At 48.9% G+C, this 17,429-nt stretch overlaps 1 protein-coding gene across 1 annotated transcript; it reads right to left on the bottom strand.

Annotated features, from left to right (window-relative positions):
- Positions 1–7,832: 7,832 nt before the first annotated feature.
- SERPINA4 (serpin family A member 4) lies at positions 7,833–15,922 on the bottom strand. The gene is given in 8 exon segments (XM_061394168.1): positions 7,833–7,953; positions 7,955–8,028; positions 8,945–9,092; positions 10,907–11,180; positions 15,238–15,282; positions 15,285–15,314; positions 15,317–15,631; positions 15,634–15,922. Coding segments are annotated over 8 exon segments (1,251 nt in total). The 5' UTR covers positions 15,878–15,922.
- Positions 15,923–17,429: the final 1,507 nt, after the last annotated feature.

Genomic DNA, 17,429 nt, shown 5'->3' with positions numbered 1-17,429 from the left:
CTTCTGGGGCTCCTCCCCTTCCCTAGCTCCTCCCTGTCCAGTCGTTTGCAGGGCTGAGCTCTGACCAGGATCAGCCCCTCACTGCCCTGAAAACCCTACACCAGCCACCACTGCTATGGCACAAACACCTCAGGTGGACCAGGCTGGACAGGTGACCAGCTGTCCAGACACAAAGAGAGACACCCTTCCAAACCCTCTTTAGCTTCGTTTCCTGCAGCCAATTTGCTGCAAATCTGGGGAAATGAGAGCCCAAGCTCTATGCAGGCTGTGCATTTACGAGGTTCATGGACCCCTACAGCCAGCTCCTGGTGGAAATTAGATGTATCAAGAGGGTCTTTGCCTGGAGAATCCCACGGACAGAGAAGCCTCCATGGGATCACAAGAGTCAGACATGACTTAGCAACTAAACCACCACCACCACCACCACCACAGTGGCTGAGATGAGGGATCACTGTCTCCACCCCTCTTATTGTACCAGTAACTGAACTGAGGCTCAGAGAGATGAAAGGACTTTTCAGAGATGTGCATCAGTTAGGGACAGAGTAGGGCTGACTGCTCAGGCCACCAGCTTCAAGGCCACTGTATTTTGCAAAGCAAAAGTCTGTCCCCAGGATTTCTGTGGGCTCAGCTGAACTGTTCTTTTCTACCTTGACATTGGGGCTTCAAAACTCAGCCCCACTCTTTCAAGACTGTTTCCAAGTGGTGGGGTGTTGGCTCAACCCTTGTTTCATTGCCAATGTCCTCATGCCTGGGGCTTCCAAATAACTGGGGTGTACAGTGTGTGGCCATGACCCAGAAGGCTGTGTGAGTAAATGTGGGGTGTGCAGTTGGTAGAGGAAACAGAGGGTCGGGTATTACCCAGAGAACGTGACCTTGCTGCTCAGCAAACAGGGTCCCTCTAGAACCTCTGAGACATCTGCCTTCTCGCCCCATAATTTTGGACCCAGTTTTGGCCCTTTATCTAGTTTAGTACTTCCAGCCACCTTGCAAAGGGGATAATACTGAGCTTTGCCTCAATCTAGAGACAAGCACAGTCACTACCGGGCATCAGGTGCTTGGCGTGTGCTCACGACCTTCGCCATGCACTGGAAGATGGGTGCTGGAACCCCTAAGGAATCAGTGAGAAGATGGAAGTAGAGATAGGGTAGGTGATCAGCCCAACAGCACACGGCTGCTAGGGAGAGGCCTTAACAAGGGGAGACTAGGTCTCATTTGTTCATGCTCTGTTTTCCATCCATCGTGCCACGTGATGTAAGCAAGAGTCCCTCATCTCATAACCAAGAGCTTCCCAAACTATGCTTTCTAGGAAGGAAATCAGTGTTTGTTACCCTTTGAGTGTCTTTTGCAAGAACAAAGTCCCACACAAGGAGATCAAACCAGTCAATCCTAAAGGAAATCAGTTCTGAATATTCATTGGACGGACTGATGCTGCAGCTGAAGCTCCAATACTTTGGCCACCTGATGTGAAGAGCCAACTCATTGGAAAAGACCCTGATGCTGGGAAAGACTGAAGGCAGGAGGAGAGGGGACAACAGATGATGAGATGGTTGGACGGCATCACAGACTCAATGGGCGTGTATTTGAGCAAACTCTGGGAGACAGTGGAGGACAGAGAAGCTTGGCAGGCTGCAGTCCATGGAGTGGCAAAGAGTTAGACACAACTTAGCAACTGAAGATGGAGAAGGCAATGGCACCCCACTCCAGTACTCTTGCCTGGAAAATCCCATGGACGGAGGAGCCTGGTAGGCTGCAGTCCATGGGGTTGCTAACAGTCGGACACGACTGAGCAACTTCACTTTGACTTTTCACTTTCATGCATTGGAGAAGGAAATGGCAACCCACTCCAGTGTTCTTGCCTAGAGAATCCCAGGGATGGGGGAGCCTGGAGGGCTGCCATCTATGGGGTCACACAGAGTCGGACACGACTGAAGCGACTTAGCAGCAGCAGCAACCGAAGATGTGTGTAGTATGGATAACAACAGCTTCCCAAAGATATCCATGTCCTAACACCCAAAACCTGTGACAGTGACCTGATAGAACAAAAGGGACTTTGATTGATCTTGAAACGGGATTGGGGAGTACTGTTATGGATTCCCCAGGTGAGTCCTAAGTGTTATCATAAGGGCCCTTCTTTATAAGGGAGAGAAGCAGAATCGGGGGGAAAGAGAGAGCAGAGTCAGAGGAGGCAAGGGAATCAGTGTTTGTTACCTTTTGAGAGTCTCTTGGAAGGAGACATGACCAGGGAAGCAGGAGGAAATAAACAATGGGATGTGGGGCATTGGGCCAAGGAACTCCAGAAGCACACCCTGCTGACACGACATCTTGATGTTGGCCCAGGAAGACCCATTTTGAACTTCTGACCTCCAGAGCCATAAGAGAATAAACTTGTGTTGCTTTACCCTGCCCAGTTGGTCCTAATTGGTTACGGCAGCGATGGGAGACTAGTGTAATACCTTAAAACGGGTTTCTGATGAAAGATGGGGCTAAACGAGATGCTGAAAAGACTTCTCCAGCCCGTGTGTATGTCTGTGGAGGCACCCCACGTACCATGTCCCAGGCTTACAGTCTAGGGACTAGCTTGATAATCTGGGGAACAGGGTAAGCCCTGACTCCCCATTGCCACTCAGGTTCTGAAGGAAGGGGGGCTGGGGACGGGAACACTTGAAAGAGAAAGTTCTGAGGGTGTCTCAGGGCACAGATTAGTCTGCTCTACCAAAACAAAAGACTACAGATGGAGGGGCTCACACAAAAGAAACATGTTTCTCAGTTCTGGCAGCTGGAAGTCTGAGACCAAGGTGATGTTCAGGTTCGTTTCTAGTGAGATCTGTCTTCCTGGCTTGTAGATGGCACCTCCTTGCTGAGTCCTAACACAGTCCCTCCTCTGTGCCTGTGTGGGGACAGAGAAAGAGGGAGAGAGAGAAGAAGCAAGCTCTGGTGTCTCTTCCTCTAATAAGCACACTTAGTGCTATGAGATGAGGATCCCGTCTTTATGACCTCACCGAACTTTAATTACTTCCCTGAAGGCCCATTCACTGGGGGTTCAGGCTTCTATATACAAACTTTTGGAGGACACAATTCAGTCCACAACAACGGGGGTGAGATAGTAGGATGAGTCAGTGGCCAGGATATGGGGATTTTAAGGACTGAGTAAGTCATGCTAGATTTATTTTTCCATTGACATCCAGAGCAAAGAAGAGTACTATTCCCAATAGGTGAGTTTCACCCTGGGCAGAACTGAGTTCTGTCACCCCCAAGTGAGTGTGACAACGTGGAACAGAAATGTCTTTCAATGGGGGCTCTTATTATTCCACCTTCTTGGTCCCCATGGCTGTCAGCCTGCTTTACCTGCTCAGGCCACCTGCCAGCTCTGGCGGGGAGGTGGAGTTGTGACCCTGCCCTAGGGGAGAGTTGTGATAAGAGAGAAAATGAAATAACAGTAGGGAGCATTTGTGAAACAGCAAAGCTAGGTGCTTTAGACACAGTGACTCATCCAGAGTCTACTCATGCGTTAGGTGCCTCATCTCCATTTCACAGGCGAGGGAACTGAGGCACAGACGGGGGACCCAAGTCCCGCATCGGGTCAGAGGTTCAAGCACATCTCCCCAAAATTGAAGACTTAACCACCAGCATTTCAGGAGGTGACCTGATTTGGAAATAGGGTCATTGCTGATGTAATTAGTTCGGGTGAAGTCATTCGGAATGAGGCTGGGCCTTTAATCCAGTATGGCTGACGTCCTTGTAAAAGGGGGAAATCTGGGAAGAGACCCCCACACAGGGAGAACACCATGTGAAGACGAAGCGGAGATCTACAAGCCAAGGAAAAATGGCCAGGGAACCCCCAGAAGCCAGGGGAGAGGCCGGGACAGATGCCCCCTCCAAGCCTCAGAAGGAACCAACTCCACCATTCTGCCATCACCTTGATCATGGCATACTGGCCTCCAGAAGGGTGAAATAATACACTTCTGTTGTTAAACCACTCGGCTGTGGTCCTTTGTTAGAGCAAAATTAGTACACTAACCAACTCGTGTACTCCGTCATGGGTCAAGTGCAGGTTCAAGCACAGGCATTCTGCCTCCAAAGTCCAGCTCTGTGCTCAGATGCTCGTGGCCTCTTGGTAACTCCCTGAAAGCACTTGTCACTGTGCCTTGCTCGCTGCAGATGCTCAGGGCTTGGAAACCATTAGGCTTAGATCTGCTCCGGCTCAGAGAAGGACACTTCGCCTTCCCAGGCAGCCAGGGATGGAACAGACACTCGCCTGCCCTTCACATGTCCACACATTCACAGGCTCCATCGGAGCTGGGGGTTCCCAGGCCTGGATCTTCCACGGATCCCATGTCCATCTGCTCCCTACCTCTATAGACGCTGTGGGATTATGTACCCACTTACAGGTGCGGAAAGTGAAATCTGGAGAGGTAAGAGCTTGTCCTCGGTGCGGGTAACAGAGACGCTGGGAATGCAGACTTTCTGTCCCAGCCCAAATTTCAAGTGCCTCTTCTCCCATTGAGGAAATCCCCCTGGCTTCCTGGCTAGTGGCCAGTCCACTGTTTGTTGAAGGAGAGAATGAATAACCAAATGAACCCACGATGTTTCTCTCCACACTTGCTTATGAGGGCGGGGCAATTCATCCATCCACTGGCATCCGGGTCCCCCAAGCTCCACCACGACACTCGTGACACTCCCTTGCCTCCCTCCGCTCTCCAATTGCAAAGTGAAGAAAGACTGTGCCTTTCCTGCCAGAGGAGAATGACAGAAATCACCAGCATACCCCACCTCCCGACACTGAACTCCATGCCCACAGTGCGCCTCCCAAGTAGCAAAACAAGGGTCACACACAGCCCTGTAGATCTTTTTAATTTTTTTTTTTAATGCTCCAAAGGACATTTTGAAATCTGAGAAGCTGGACTAAATATTTACCCAATCAATTCCTGGGGTGTGTCGGGGGGTGGTGATACAGAACAAATAACATGGGGACCTTGCTCAGGGTACAGCCTCTTCCATTCATTCATTCAGTCACGAACCATTGGTTGGGCCTGAGTCACGTGCCAGACCAGATGATCAGCACTGGGGTCAGGTACTAAGGTGAGTGAAGGGAATGCAATGTGAATAGGGTCCTCCCTCTGAGATGTTCCGTCTAGGAGGGGCCAGGGTTGACCCAGTGGGAGGCAGAGATTAATGTCAGCCAGCCATGTTTAATAGTAGGAAGACCGTCTTCCTTAGGGACAGCAGGAGGCACTTGTTGGAAATCCTAATAGATTCTCAGAGATGGGGAAGGGAGCATTCTGGGTGATAGGGATCTGAAGGGACAGAAGCCCAAAGGTGGGAAGCTATGGGTAGCCTGGGAAGACATCAGACTTTCCATGAGTGCAGTCACTGGGTGAGTGAAGGCAAGAGAGGAGTCGGGGGCGGGAGAGGCAGGCAGGGACAAGATTGGGATGGGGGCCTTGACTACAGTTGGAAGAATATGAACTTTATCCTGGAGGCAATAGGGAGCCATTGAGTGCTTTTGAGCAGAGGAGGGAATGAGATGAGCTTAATCAGAACAAGAAGGCATCACTCTCAAGGGGACTGCACCCCTCTCCTCCCCTTCCTCACACCAGAGCTTCTCTTCCTCACCTCACTCCAGCAATGTCATCGCCATGGTAACCCCAGGCCTGCATTTCTTCCAGGCTTGTCTGGGACTCAAATCCACCCACCCCCTGCTGCTGTAGGGGCAGACAGGGAAGTGAGTCAGCCTGCGGTTAACTATCTCTTGCCTGGCTGTTGAAAAATAGAATCCAACATCCCAGCAGGTGCAGGGGGAAATGGACCAATTAAACCAGGGTTGGCAAGAAAAGAGTGAGGTCCTCGGGGCCTTGGAGGACTTGGTGCTGAGCCCTGGCAGGCTCCTGACCTTGTAGCCCAGAGCTGGTGTGGTTAGCGCTGGGCTGGCATTGCTGAGATATTTCCTCCTATAGGATCTTCTCTCTGTCGGTGACACCTGAGGCCATCAGCTGTGTTACAGAGAAAATGGGGGAGACCCCAGAATCTTCCGCTCCTCAGTTTGTTCCCCATGGCTTTTTCCGTCAAAAAAGTTGTCTGTTTCCTGCTCCAGATACTGGCTTCCTAGCTTCCTGACATGATTCTATTCTGCCATCGTGGCATTATTTGGGCCAAGGACCAGGACCAAGTCACACAGTCCCTGGAATATTTTGATTCTTGAATAATTGTCAGCTCTGTAGATGGTGCTCAGTCTACTTTTCCTTGTCACCAATGTAAACTCTGATTTTGTGGCTGTGAAACCTCCTGCTGCCTCTGACACTCACCTTCAAAACAGACAAATGAACAAAACCCACTAGACCTTGCATTTGCTGGAAATTACTGAGGTTTAGGACAAACACAGCCAGGTCCTGTCAGCCTGCCTCCTCCCATGGGAGGGGGAGAGGTTTATTCTCACAGACTCTGAGTGGTCCCTCCTCAGAGGCTTCACCCCACAAACTCAAAGACGGTCCGAGCTGGGCCACCTGTTGTTATTCAGTTGCTAAGTCATGTCTGACTCTTTGTAATCCCATGGACTGCAGCACGCCAGGCTCCCCTGTCCTTCACTATCTCCCTGAGTTTACTCAAACTCATGTCCATCAAGTCGGTGATGCCATCCAACCATCTCATCCTCTGTCGTCCCCTTCTCCTCCTGCCTTCAGTCTTTCCCAGGGTCAGGATCTTTTCCAATGAGTCATCTCTACACATCAGGTGGACAAAGTATTGAAGTTTCAGCTTCAGCACCAGTCCTTCCAATGAATATTCAGGGCTGATTTCCTTTAGGATTGACTGGTTTGATCTCCTTGCTGTCCAGGGAACTCTCAAGCGTCTTCTCCAGCACCACAGTTCAACAGCATCAACTCTTCAGCACTCAGACTTCTTTATAGTCCAACTTTTACATCCAACCATAACTGAAAAACCATAGCTTTAACTAGATGGACCTTTGTCAGCAAAGTGATGTCTCTGCTTTTTAATACTGGGCCAGCTAACATTACTGAGGTGGGGACACTGAAGTCCAGAGGGGGAAGGACCACATAAGTCTCAGAGCACCTCGATGGCACAGCAGGGATGGGAAGATAGGCCTCTAGACTCCTACATCTCACACTTCTCCTTGTGAAGCTCAGTCCGTGGCCATGGCAATCTGCTCTGAGAGGGATACTGGCCACATCCCCGTGACCACAGGTGGGGCAGGGCCTGAGCTCCCTTGCAATAGCTTGCCTCCCTGAGCCTCCATCTCCAGTCTCGGTAGCAGATGCCTTGGTGGACACTCTCCCTGCCAAGGCCTTCTGAACCCTGGCTCTGAAACGGCACCTGCCCTGTCCACTGGCTGCCCACACCACGACTGCCTACCACACACACACACACACCTCGTGAACTTACTGAAATTTGGAACATCTCACCACTGCGTCCTGGACCAGGTGTGCCAGGGGACCACAGGCAAACCCCAGAGGGATAGGAAAGGGATGCATTGATTGAGTATCCACTATGTGGGAAGCGCTGAGCCAGGCTCCCCATAGCCATCATTTTGTTTAATCTGTATAACTACCCTGGGTGGTGTGGCTGGTGGTGGACATTTCTCCCACTTTCCAGGGTAGACCTGCTCAAAGAGGTTAGATGGTCTGTCTGGGGTGACACAGCCCTGAGGAGCTGGGTGTCCAGTCCACACCCTTCAGATACCACCCGCATCCTTCACCAACAACTTCTGCCCCAGATCCTCAGCATCTTCTGTATCCTCCACTCCAAGCCCAGAGCTGCTCATGCCTCTCCCTCCAGGCTACGTCCTCCTGCTTGTAACAGACAAGCCAGCCCTGGGAGGGCTATGGTTTTGTGGGGTTGACCACTTTTCCCAGAAAGAAGATGCTCTGGGCATTGGTGGAAAAGATCACAAGGAAGAACTGGTTAAACCAAAGGGCTTAGCAATTGTCCCGGGGGCCAAAAGGTGGCAAAACTGCCGGGGGCCACTGCAGCCTGGGTGCCAACTTCACCCACCTCCAGGATGGCCTTGCGGAAACTCTGAAAGGGAAATGGCTAGTGTTAGCGCCGAGAGAGCGTGTGTATGTTAGTCGCTCAGCTGTGTCCAACACTTTGCGAGCCCATGGACTGTAGCCTGCCAGGCTCCCTCTGTCCATGGGACTTTCCAGGCAAGAACACTGGAGTGGGTAGCCATGCCCTCCTCCAGGGGATCTTCCTGACCCAGGGCATTGTAGGCAGCTTCTTTACCATCTGAGCCACCAGAGAGCATGAGTCAGGGCTTAGGGAAGCCTGGAGAGACCAGAAACCACTGAAGACCAAAGCCATTTGTTGAGAAAACACAGCAGGAATTTCTGCACCGTGGGGAGGGTCATTGAGCTAAAGATCCCTTATTTATACAATGGTGATTGTGATCATTTATTGAGCACACACTGTGTGCCTACACTCTTTTAATTTTCTTAACCATCCTATGATGTCAATGTCTTATGTCTGTTTTGCAGATGAGGAAGGTAAATCCAGAGGCTGGGTAACATTGCAGACGGCTGACCGTGGAGTCAAAGGAGGGTCCTAAGATGCAGAACTTCTAATGTCATAAGAGGCGGAACTGAAACTTGAACTCTCAAGCCCAAGACTCTACCCTCTAGCACAACTTTGTCTTACATAACTGAGGTCACAGGTCCCTTTTTTTCACCTAGAAATGCATGAAACAACCCAGCCTCGTCTGCGTCCTTCCTCTGTTTCTGTCTCTGCATTTATCACTCTTGTTGCCACCATCTGTGGCTTGACTGGGACAGCTCTCTGAGGGCAGGGGCCTGGTGGCCCCTGGATTCCCAGCATCGAGCACCACACCCAGCACACGGTGGGTTACTTCTTGGCTCCCTATGCCCAGGGATTATTGAGTAAAACTCGGGCTCTGAGACTTCACATGGTGGCCGGGAGAGCACCCAGCACCCAGCACCTTCCAAGAGGTAGAAGTTCCCCTCCAAGGTCTCCAGGGGTTGATACCCAGGTCTGTGATGCCCAGCTTGGGCAAAATCTGATCTAATCTATAGGCACCAGAAATGGAGAACTTGGGGAGATACAACTTGAGCTTCCCATAAAAATGGCTGAAAGAGGCAGTGGGTTAAAACACTGGACTCTTGAACTAGCCAGGGGTCCCATCTAGGCTGGGCTCTTCTCAAGGGCACTCGCTCCCTGCCCTCACTCCATCAGAGTTCTGTGCCATGCCCTCAGTGAGTGCTCCTGGTGACTTAAAGCCAGGCTCCTTTGACCCCAGGGTCAGCTGTCTGCAAGGTCTCCTTCCTTTGGCAGCTCTTCTAAACAGAGGTGGTTTTCTGCACACGTGTCAGGAGATACAGGTCTCCTCATGCGGCAGTTTTGCCTTTGTCTCTGATGGGGCCAAAATCAGTCCTGAATATTCGTTAGAAGGTCTGATGCTGAAGCTGAAACTCCAGTACTTTGGCCACCTGATGCGAAGAGCTAACTCATTGGAAAAGACCCTGATGCTGGGAAAGATTGAAGGCAGGAAGAGGAGGGGATGACAGAGAATGAGGTGGTTAGATGGCATCAATGACTCGATGGACATGAGTGTGAGCAGGCTCCAGGAATTGGTGATGGACAGGGAGGTCTGGTGTGCTGCAGTCCATGGAATCACAAACAGCTGGACACAACCGAGCAACTGAACTGATGGGGCCCCATGGTTTTCACTTGTTTGCAACCGGTGATTTCTTTGGATAGAATTCTTCTACCACATGAGTTGTGTGAATTGCCCACCCCCATACGGCCTTGACCTGAGGTCCTTTTCTCAAGTGTGTTTGAAGACTTTTCCTCCTCATAGCCTCAGGGTGATGTGAAAGCTTCCTTGGTACTTGTTGGAGTGGGTGGGTGGGGTTTTGCTAAATACCTCTATAGCATAATGGTCAGCATCTTGACCAGAAATCTACTCATTCATTGCACAAGGTGGACCCTCAGAGAGCTGGTGTCTCTTCACCCCGGACTTGTGCAGTACAAGTTGTTGTTGTTTAGTCGTATCCGACTCTTATGCAACCCCGTGGACTGCAGCCCACCAGGCTCCTCCATCCATGGGATTTCCCAGGCAAGGATCCTGGAGTGGGTAGTATAAGTGCTACATCTAAACCCAAGATTCCTAACTCCTAGTCTGGTTCTCTCTTCACTAATGAGGGCAAAATTTAGATACAGTATTGGCAATCCTTATTTAAGGAAACCCATGGAAAGTCGGAGAAGGCCCTGGCACCCCACTCCAGTACTCTTGCCTGGAAAATCCCATGGACGGAGGAGCCTGGTGGGCTGCAGTCTATGGGGTCGCTAAGAATCAAACACGACTGAGCGACTTCACTTTCACTTTTCACTTTCATGCATTGGAGAAGGAAATGGCAGCCCACTCCAGTGTTCTTGCCTGGAGAATCCCAGGGACGGCGGGTCCCGGTGGGCTGCCGTTTATGGGGTTGCACAGAGTCGGACAGGACTGAAGTGACTTAGCAGCAGCACCAGTGCATAGATATGGGAGAAGGCAATGGAACCCCACTCCAGTACTCTTGCCTGGAAAATCCCATGAACGGAGGAGCCTGGTAGGCTGCAGTCCATGGGGTCGCTAAGAGTCAGACACGACTAAGCGACTTCACTTTCACTTTTCACTTTCATGCATTGAAGGACGAAATGGCAACCCACTCCAGTGTTCTTGCCTGGAGAATCCCAGGCACGGTGGGTCCTGGTGGGCTGCCATCTCTGGTGTCGCACAGAGTCGGACACGACTGAAGCGACTAAGCAGCAGCATGGAAAGTCTTGGAGAAAGTAAGACTTCTTCCAAAATTTGGTGATCCCCTTTCCAATTTGGGACACTGGCTCTGGTTGGAAGGGTTCACAGTGAAGACACAGCCTGCACCATGCCCTGATGGATTACCTCTTCCGGAACAAGTTGCTCCATCTTGTTGGCATCTTGGGAGTCAAAACCTCTTCCACCTGCTCCATCTTCCCTTGGTTAGGAAGGATAAAGAGGGTTGTTGTGTTTCCTTGGCAATCCGTCCACAGCACCAAGCAGGGCAAGTACCTGTCGTGAAGATACCAGTGGTGCTGGGTATCCTGTGGCATCATAGGCACCTTGACTGTGGTGTCCTCATCAACATAGAAGTTGTGGGGAGCAGTCAAGGAAGGGATGAATGGTTTCTCCCACAGAGCTGGAAGGAAGAAGGGAAGAGGGTAGCAGGCATTTGTGGACAAATAAGCCCATCCTCCATCCAAGAAACACACCCCCCCAACCATCACTCCAGACCCTTACCTCACCATCCCATCAGTTCAACACCAGACCTGCCTGGGGCATGGACCTGGGGGTTCAGAAAGATTCTAAAGTAAGAGACCCAAGAGGATACCCAGCAAGATCTTTTCATGTCTTCACCAGTTACTTGAAATTGTTGGACTTCATTTTGTCAACCTGGTGTTCGTGTAGTGGTAGCTCATTGTGCTTCAGACATGCCCTTTCTCAGTTTAAAGTAAGATCGAGTACTCTTCTGTGTTTATGGATCAACTGGTGGCGCTGGTGGTAAAGAACCCCCTGCCAATGCAGGTAGATGTAAGAGATATGGGTTCGATCCCTGAATCAGGAAGATGCCCTGGAGGAGGGCGTGGCAACCCACTCCAGTATTCTTGCCTGGAGAATCCCATGGACAGAGAAGCCTGGCAGGCTACAGTCCATAGGGCTGCACAGGGTCAGACATGACTAAAGTGACTTAGCACGAGCACACGGAAGTTTTTTATTAGTTTTGGTAGCGGGTTGTTTGTTTGATTTTGGCTCAGTGCCAGGTGACGTTTTTGACCCGTATTTCTATAGGGCTGTTTCTTAGTGATTTGCAGCTCTCTGAACACTAGTTGTTGATCAATTCTGTATGTTGTCAGTGAGTTTTCTTCCTCCCTGGCTTGTCTTCTCACTTTCATAATGGTGTGCTTTGGTGACTGAAATTCTCCACTGTAATGCAGCGAGCATATCAGTTTTTTCCTTTATGGTTAGATCTCTGTGTCCTACCCAGGGACATTTTCCCACCTCCAGGTCCTGAAGATACTTCCCTCCATCATCTACAAGCTTTGCTCTTACCTTTTGCATTTAGGGCTTTACGTCACCTGGAATGAATGCTTATTATCAGTAGGAGGGAGGCGTACAAAATCATTTTTCCCCCCATGAGGGTACTGTCCCTACACCACTTAAAAAAAAAAAAAATCTATCCTTTTTCTCAACATTCTATCATGCAGGTTTTTTCAAATATCAGATGTTTGTATATCCAAGGGGCCACTTCTGGGTTCTATTCCAGCCTTTCTATTCTGTCCCCTTGGTCTACATGTACCACACAGTCTAAATTAATATAGGTTTATAACCGGTCTTGCTCCCCAGCAGGCAGGTTCTCCCTTTTTAGCTATTCTTGGCCTTTTGCTCTCTCGCATACATTTTAGAATCAGCTTGTTAACTGGCACCAAAAATAATCTTTTAAAAAGCTGTTAGGAGGGACTTCCCTAGTAGTCCACTGGTTAAGAATCCATCAGTCAATGCAGGGAACACAGATTCAATCTGTAGTCCAGGAAGATCCCATGTGCTATAGAGCAGGTCAGCCCATGGGTCACAACTACTGAGCCCTCGCACACTACCATCCATGCTCAGCAACAGAGAGAAGCCTGCACACCGCAACCAGAGAGTAACCCTCACCTACGGCAACTAAAGGAAGCCTGTGCACAGCAGTGACGACCCAGTGCAGCCAAAAATAAACAAAAATTTCCCCCCAAAACTGTTGGGATTACATTAAAAAATTTAGATCAATTGCTGGGGGGCTGACATCTTTAGCGCATTAAGTCTCCCTATTCATAAATTCAGTATACTATTTTTGTTTGTTTGTTTGCCCACTTCAGTATCTCTCAATATAATTTTATCTAGAAAGATGCTGCACATCTTTGGTTTGTTTTCTTCTAGGTACTTTTCATTTTTAAAGATAAACCACAGTCATTCCACTCTTCACACCATGTGACCTAGATTGAGGGCTTGAGGCTACATTTATATCCCCAAGGTGACAGGCAAATGTGTCAGAGGGCAGGCTATTTCTCTTCTATTTCTGGAGAGCCTTTTGCTTGTGCCACGAGCACTAACCCAATTGGAAAGAAGGTTACAGGAAGAGAGCACCAAAAACTTCATTATTTCTGGCCAGAGATTTGGGTGTGGTGAGAGTGTATATTATACCTGTAAATTATATTATTTTTTCCAGTTGAATGGAGTTAATAGAATATTGTACAGCCACTAAAATGAGATCTAAATAAATTTTTCAAGAGCGTAAAACTACACACACACATGAGTGCATGTGAAAACTGATAACATCTGAATAAAGTTTGTTTATTTTTATAAATAAAATAAAATTTTATAAATAAATTCCTGGTTTGCAACTGTATACAATTATGTAAGATGTTCCCTGGGTGGCTCAGTGGTAAAGAATCTGCCTGCAATGCAGGAGATGTGGGTTCAACACCTGGATCGGGAACATCCCCTGGAGAAGGGAATGGCAACCCACTCTAGTATTCTTGCCTGGGAAATTCCACGGACAGAGGAGGCAGACATGTCTAATGCTCTTTGCGTGGGATCGCAAAGAGTCAGACACAGCTGAGCAACTAAACAACAGCAGCAACTGTAAGACATTATCCAGGGAACCTGAGTGAAAGGTACATGGGACCTCTCCACACAACTCTGCAACTTCCTGTGAATTTATAGTTATTGCAGAATTTATTTTTTTTTAAATTTTCTATGGTGTGTAAAAATCCTACACGTACTTTTTTTAAAAATTTTCAATGGTGTGTAAAAATTCTACGTGTAAAAATTCTACATGTAAAATGCAAGCAATGACCAGTGTGGCTGAATTGTTAATCTGGGGCTGTTTCCCAGAATGTGTTTCCTGTAGATTCAAGGTGGTCACAGCAGGAGACTGGGAGTCAGATGTGAAACAGCCATCGCCCGTTGAAGGCAGATGAGATGATGGACAGACGAGATGATGGACAGACCAGAGGAGGTGTGTGCTGCAGATACCCATGCTGTCCTCCACGTTCAACGTCCAGCTCCTCCATGGTGCCCAACTGTGTCCCCAGACTACGGCCTGGGCCTCTTCCCAGGCTCCCCCTATGTAGAACCAATCTGGTGGCTGGATGTGCCCAGCTGGCATACAGACTTCCAGAGAAGTTCCAACTTGTCTACCAGCTCCAGTGCCTTTTTCTCTGTCCTTCCAAATTCTTCCTCCAGACCTTCACTTCCCCAGTCCCTCCCACAAATACACCAAGTCTAATTCCTAGGACAATCCTCTTTCTCTTAACACTTACGGTGACTCTGCTCCCTGGATGGCACCCTACGTGATACACCGTACAAAAACGTCCCCACCTGTGATTTCAACTCTATCAACATATGTGTATAAATAGAAGACTGGAAGGAATTAGGCTAAATAATGCTGGTTCACTCAGGAAGGTAAGATTATGGACAACTTCTATTTTTTCTTTTATACTTCCATGTATTTTTTATACTTTTATGTATTTTTAAAGGTCTTCAAAATTGTTGTCATTAGAGTAATTGCAAATGCTCTATTTATTGAGCATGTCTAATGCTCAGAGATCTGCAATCTTCTTCTGCAACGGGTCAGAAAGTAAATATTTTATGCTTTACAGGTCATTCTGTCTCAGTAGCAAGAGTTAATCTCTGTCTTGCAAAGGCTGTCAGAGATAATACATAAATGAGTGGGTGTGGCTGTGTGCCAATAAAACTTTATTTACAAAAACAGGTGGTCTGTTGGATTTGGCTGGGACCTAAAGCTTGCCAATCCCTTCAGGCCCTCCTCTAAGGAACATATAAATATGTGACATCATTTGATCCTTAGAAATAAAACTTGAAGCAGGGACTCATATCCTCACTTCAAGCAAACAGCCTGCTGGATTTGCACTCTTGGTAAGGGGTAAAGCTTTGATATGAATTCATAAGATGTTTGTCACACATGCATTGCTGTTATTAAAAAAATAAATAAGAAAACCTGTCTAGAAGTATGAAGGGATGGAAATCAATATTATACAAACTTAAATATCTGATGCTCTAACATTAAATTTCCTGAAGTCTGCTCAATGTATCAGACTCAATCCATCCACTTTCTGTTTCGAGGGGTTTCTCTTTGACACGTGAGCCTTCAGTAAGTTAGGGGGAAAGGGAAGAGTGGGATTCACCAACACACTGACCTTTGAAGTACACGTAATTTACCAGCATCATCGTAGTATCGGCATGAGCTTGCTGACCAAATTCACGATCTTCCCCAAGTTTCCTCCCTAAGGTGGTGGTTGATTAGCTGGGTCATGCTCACAGAGTCTTTGAAGTTGGTGCAGAAGAGTCTAGACTCACAGAAGATTGCGGAGTCCTTGAGGATTCTCAGAAGAAGCAGCTGCTCAGGGCTCAGGAACAAGACGTTGCCCATGCATATCTCCAGCCTGTTGCCTGGGAGGTAGAGAGTGTGCAGAAGGTTCTGGAAGCCTTGGTGGCTGTCGAACTCTGATACCTGTGTGAGGTTGAAGCCCAGACCCTCCAGGATCTGAGTCCTGCTGTGCAAGCTGACCTCCAGGGACAGCATAGCTAGTCTGTGGAGATGCTCAGAGGGGAGAAGATACTGCCCCCGGGGGCTTGGGAAGCCAACAGGTGGTGGAAGCAGAGGGCAAAGGTGGTGTTGCCTGGGTTGATCTTGAGGCTGGAGAAGCCCTCACCTGTGCCGGGAGCCTGACAGGGGAGGTGGGCATGACCCTGGCCGTAGTGCTTGGGATGCAGCTGACCTTGAGAAAGGACCAATCGTCCAGCCAGAAGGAGGAGCAGGAAGCCAGCCAGATGCATCTTCTGTGCTCTCAGGTTTGTAGGAGAAAAAAACGTGCCCAGGAAGCTCCCCAGTGGAACATTCCACCCCTCGGAGAAGGCTGGCAGAGGGCAGGGCCCCAGGATGAAAGTGGTCCCTCAGCTCCTGCACATGAGCTTGAGGGGGACGAGCGAACACCCAGCACCTCCACATGTGAGGTGCCCTGGCATCCTATAGCCAGACTTCAGATTTACAAAGCACAGGGCTCCTTGTCCACCGGCTCATTTCCTTTCCCATCTCTGTGAGCTCTGCATGGTACTAGACTCCATTCTCATTGCAGAGACGGGGTAACAGACTCCCAAAGTGTCTTGTCTACAGCCATACCACTCTGAACGCACCTGATCTCGGCCCAAAGTGTCTCAACCAAGTCATCAAACTAGTTAATATCTTAGCTAGAACAGAGGGCTCTGGACTCAGCCCGGGTTGTCTTGTACCATATGAGTTTATTTCCTTAACCCAGTGACGCATCACAGCAAAGCCGCTAAACAACGGCTATGCTAGCATTGACTCCACAAACATCTGTGGTTTTCTTTACAGTTTGCAAAATCGCTTTTATGCTATTTTGTTTGACCCTCTTATCCACATAGAGGTAAATAGAACTGGTATTCTTATCATCCCTGTACAGATGAAATCGCTGATGCTCAGAACATGATTTGTCCAAAGTCTCAGGAATAAAATTGGTCCCTTTTCCTAATGAACTTCAGTTCAGTTCAGTTCAGTCACTCAGTCGTGTCCGACTCTTTTCGACCCCATGAATTGCAGCACGCCAGGCCTCCCTGTCCATCACCAACTCCTGGAGTTCACTCAGACTCACGTCCATCGAGTCAGTGATGCCATCCAGCCATCTCATCCTCTGTCGTCCCCTTCTCCTCCTGCCCCCAATCCCTCTCAGCATCAGTCTTTTCCAATTAGTCAACTCTTTGCATGAGGTGGCCAAAGTATTGGAGTTTCAGCTTCAGCATCATTCCCTCCAAAGCTGATCTCCTTCAGAATAGACTGGTTGGATCTCCTTGCAGTCCAAGGGACTCTCAAGAGTCTTCTCCAACACCACAGTTCAAAAGCATCAATTCTTCGCGCTCAGTCTTCTTCACAGTCCAACTCTCACATCCATACATGACCACAGGAAAAACCATAGCCTTGACTAGACTGACTTAACCTGCCCCAAACAGGATGCTAGATTTTCTCCACCAAATCTTCTCTGCTCCATCACACGTCCCTACCATTACCTAGTTATCAGGCTCCAAACCCGGTTGTCACCCTTTACTATCTGTCTGGCCTTCCCTCCACTCCCACCCCATTCAGCCCCTCTACTGCTATGACCCTTATTCAAATCTCTGTCATCTTTTTCTGAGACCAGAGGTCAGAAAACTTTTTTTTTAAAGAACCAAATAGTAAATATCTTTGGCTGTGGGGACCGCACAGTCACTGGCTCATCTATTCAGTTTGCTGTGCTCACTAGGGAACACCCCTCGCTTCCTCTCACACTCTGTCTCCAGCTTCGCGGTGAGATTACACATAATTCCCCTCTGGCAG

Source organism: Bos javanicus, chromosome 21 (genome assembly GCF_032452875.1).
Source record: "Bos javanicus breed banteng chromosome 21, ARS-OSU_banteng_1.0, whole genome shotgun sequence".
Lineage (NCBI taxonomy): Eukaryota > Metazoa > Chordata > Mammalia > Artiodactyla > Bovidae > Bos > Bos javanicus.
The sequence above is the reverse complement of the archived record's forward strand: the minus strand, read 5'-3'. Positions and strand labels throughout refer to the sequence as shown.